Source organism: Haplochromis burtoni, unplaced genomic scaffold, assembly GCF_018398535.1.
Source record: "Haplochromis burtoni strain Fernald_Lab_line unplaced genomic scaffold, NCSU_Asbu1 Contig_1309, whole genome shotgun sequence".
NCBI lineage: Eukaryota > Metazoa > Chordata > Actinopteri > Cichliformes > Cichlidae > Haplochromis > Haplochromis burtoni.
In genome coordinates, this window is record NW_024583670.1 from 50,554 (window position 1) to 54,188 (window position 3,635).

The 3,635-nt window shown below is 34.4% G+C and overlaps 1 protein-coding gene across 1 annotated transcript; it reads left to right on the top strand.

The window, feature by feature from the left end:
* The first annotated feature begins 756 nt into the window (after nt 1-756).
* On the top strand, nt 757-3,261 carry LOC106632672 (low affinity immunoglobulin gamma Fc region receptor II). Its single transcript, XM_014331018.2, has 4 exons — nt 757-829; nt 1,035-1,292; nt 1,379-1,624; nt 2,342-3,261. The coding sequence occupies exons 1-4, from the start codon at nt 787-789 to the stop codon at nt 2,482-2,484; spliced, it is 690 nt and encodes a 229-aa protein (XP_014186504.2). The 5' UTR covers nt 757-786; the 3' UTR covers nt 2,485-3,261.
* Nucleotides 3,262-3,635: the final 374 nt, after the last annotated feature.

The window sequence follows — 3,635 nt, forward strand, 5'->3', positions numbered from 1 at the left end:
CAAGTAAAGAAACAGGTGAACAACCTTCTGATGGATAAATACTACTTGTTACAATGCTGTTTTTTTTCCCTACAAAATATTAACAATCTATATTTGAAAAACTGTGATAGCAGGTGAGGCAGTCGTGATAACAGCTTAGAATTAACTGTTAAAAAGGCAGCTCTCCAATCTATAATTAAATTATCGGTAAACATTAATAATAATATTTTTAAATGATCTGCAGTAAATAATGAAGCCATCAGCAAGTCAATATTACATTTTTTTTTCTTTTTTCAGTTTTGATAAAGAGTTTAATGTTATTAAATGTATGTTAACATGCTACTACATCAAAGTATGTATAAAAATACAGACTGATGCTTTCAGTGCAACTTGCAAGTTGCACTGAAAGCATCAGTCCTGATCTGTGGGTAACTTGAATGCAATGCAGCTTCTTTGAAAACTAGTTTTGTTTAGCATCGCTTTAGCTGCAGAAAGAAACCACACAGTAGAACCCCCCATGCTCACTGTCAGTTGTCCACACAGTCAGCAGCACAGCATCATGGATGTCACAGCTCCGTGCATCAGACTGTGTAAGTGTCTATTTCCACATGAAAAATGAGCTTCAGCTTATTTATTAATCATTATAGCCATCATTAACTAATAGTAATTATTAAATGCCAGAGATTTAATAATTAATTTGTCTTTACAAATTTGTTGTACAACTTATAAGATGTTAAAATACATTTATCAGCAGCTGTAGGACTCAACAGAATATTTGTAACCTGTGGCTCTTTGGTCTCTTCAGTGATGACTCTCATGATCCTGCTGTGTGCACATGATCAAAAAGTTGGTGAGTGTCATAAGTTTCCTCATTGATCTGAACACTGTTCATGGTTTTGTGTTTGTCGGAGCAGACAACGTATGAATGTATGAATAGTAGGAAAAAAAAGTATTTTTAGTGAACATGTAATTTTGCTCAAGTGATGTTTTTTCATTGTTTAACAAACAGTACTTTTATTACAAGTCTGAAACTTTCTTTTTTTTCTTTTTCTCAGATGCGGTTTCTCTTCGTATCGTTCCAAACAGATTGCAGTTTTTCGAATATGAATCAGTGATATTTTACTGTGAGGATGCTGTTTATTGGGAAGTTGTGCATAATTCCAAAGGGAAAATAAACTCATGCAGTCACAACAACCAGGGAAAAGCAGGATCATTGTGCATAATAAAAAGTGTGTATCCAGACGACAGTGGAGAGCGCTGGTGTGAGACTAAAGGAGCAAACAGAAGCGACAGCATCAACATTACTGTTACTGGTAAGTTTGCACCGGGACAACATTTTGTTTCAAACTTAGTTTAAATAAATTTCACAGCAACTAAATCTCAGATTCTTGTCATTCAGCTGGATCTGTGGTCCTGGAGAGTCCTGCTGTTCCTGTGATGCAGGGTGAAGCTGTGACTCTTCGCTGCAGAAACAAAACTGCTTCCTCCAACTTCACCTCTAATTTTTATAAAGATGGAGCTCATGTTCACAGTAGCTCCACAGGAGACATGATAATCCACAGAGTTTCAAAGTCAGATGAGGGACTTTACAAGTGCAACATCTCAGGAGGTGGACAGTCACCGGAGAGCTGGCTCAGTGTCACAGGTGACAAACAGCAATGTTTAATGTCCACATGACACAAAAATTCCATCAATACAGTAAAAATTCAAGATCTATAGATGCTGTCAGACAAACTCATGGTAAAAACCATGTTACCAACAATTTATCTTTAAACGGATGAAAATCTTGGTTCACTGATGTCAAATTGTATTTTGTAACCATTCATTTTTATTCATGTGACAAAATCTGCATAATTACATTTGATTAACAATTGCTATATAGTGCAAAAAATGTAAGCGGACAGTAAACATTTACACGGACTATATTTTAAAGATGGTCTCAGATTCTGTGATTTTAACTATAAGGTTAATGTACGACTCTTGTAAAGCAATAAGTCTGGGATTTTAGCTGTCTCTGCCACCTTAACTAGATTAGTCTTTTGTTTAAATAATCATATGTCATATATATCATATATGATATATTAAAAATGAGGATAGTACATAATTAGCCAGAAGAAGAAAGAAGTCACTTGGATGAGTGACAAAACATTTCTCCCATTTAAAACGCTACGTCCAGATGAACACAATCAACCTTTTGGGATATTTAACCAGAGCAGAGACAGTCATATTCAATCAGTCAGTCAATTCAGCAACAGTGTATTGAATATTGTTTCCAAACTGTTATACAAAATGCATTTAACACATTGAAAGTTCACTGTGTCTCACAAAGTAATTTCTATCATCTCTGCATCCCATCACACAGCGACTGTAACAGACCACTCCTCAGAGCCCAGCTGTCATATTTACCTCATCTTACGAAATGTCTTCACTCTGATGATGGTGGCTCTGCTGCTGCTTTTTGTGGGACTTCTTCACTTTAGGAAACTCGGAGCTACGGCTAACTAATGGTTGCCCAACTATAAATGTCACTGTGACACAAGAGAAAATGAAACATCAAAGCTAAAGAGTTAAAATCACATCATGATTCATCTGGATACTCAATGAAGAATTTTGCATGCTGTTTTTTTAAGCTTTTAGCAGCAGGTGTATAATGTGCTGTGACATCTTTAAGAAGTTAAAACAATAAAAAACAAAATAGAAGTCATATATGTAGAAACATTTTTAAGACAACCACCATAATTCTGACAAACATCTGCAAAATGACTGCAATATTGCTACTTGTCTAGTAATATACTTTCATTTGCGTTTGTTTTTGTGGACACAAGTGAGAAGTATGACGTTTTATGTACTAATATCTGTTTCACTTTTATCTGATTGTATTTTATATGCTAAAAATAATAAATACATTAAACAAAGATTTGATCATATACTTAAATAATTGCCTTTGCAATGCAAGGCATGTTGGGCTGGACAGTAGATAACTTTAAAACAGGCCTTTCAGGTGTTTTTTTTTTTTTAATTCTTTTAAATTGGCTTTTATGCAGTAATTTTAATGGTAAAATTAACTTGAGATCAAGTTGAGGTTGTGAGTGATTTTGATCCACAAACTACAATTTGTAAATGTTTCACAATAAATTTTAGCAAACAGCAAACCTTGCTGTTTTCAGAGGGAGAGTGCAATTGTTGTATTTCAGTGATTTATCTTCGGTTATAATGTCATACACCAGCATATGTGATCAAAGGTACAAACCTGAAGCATGAAAATGCCCATTGAAAGACAAAGACAAAGACAAAAATGCTTTCTGCTTTGAAGAACGTATTTGCATTTGGAGAGCTGCTTCCTTTTTCTCACATGCTTGCAAACAGTTATAAAAGTCTCATTATTTTTACTTATAGGTGTCACGACTGCAGTTATTTGTTCACTCAAACATAATTACGTGAAAGGTAAAGTTACAGTTAAAAAACTAAGAGTAACAGTGAACTTTTAAATCTATGGTCAAGTGCTTTAACTGTGAAAGTTCTTAATAATTATTTATAGTCATAGTCGCCAGATCTCAGTCCAATAGAACACCTTTCAGATGTGGTGGAAGAGGAGAGTAATATCCCAAAGATGAATAAACATCACAATAATAATAACATTAAGGAGAACTAAAAAG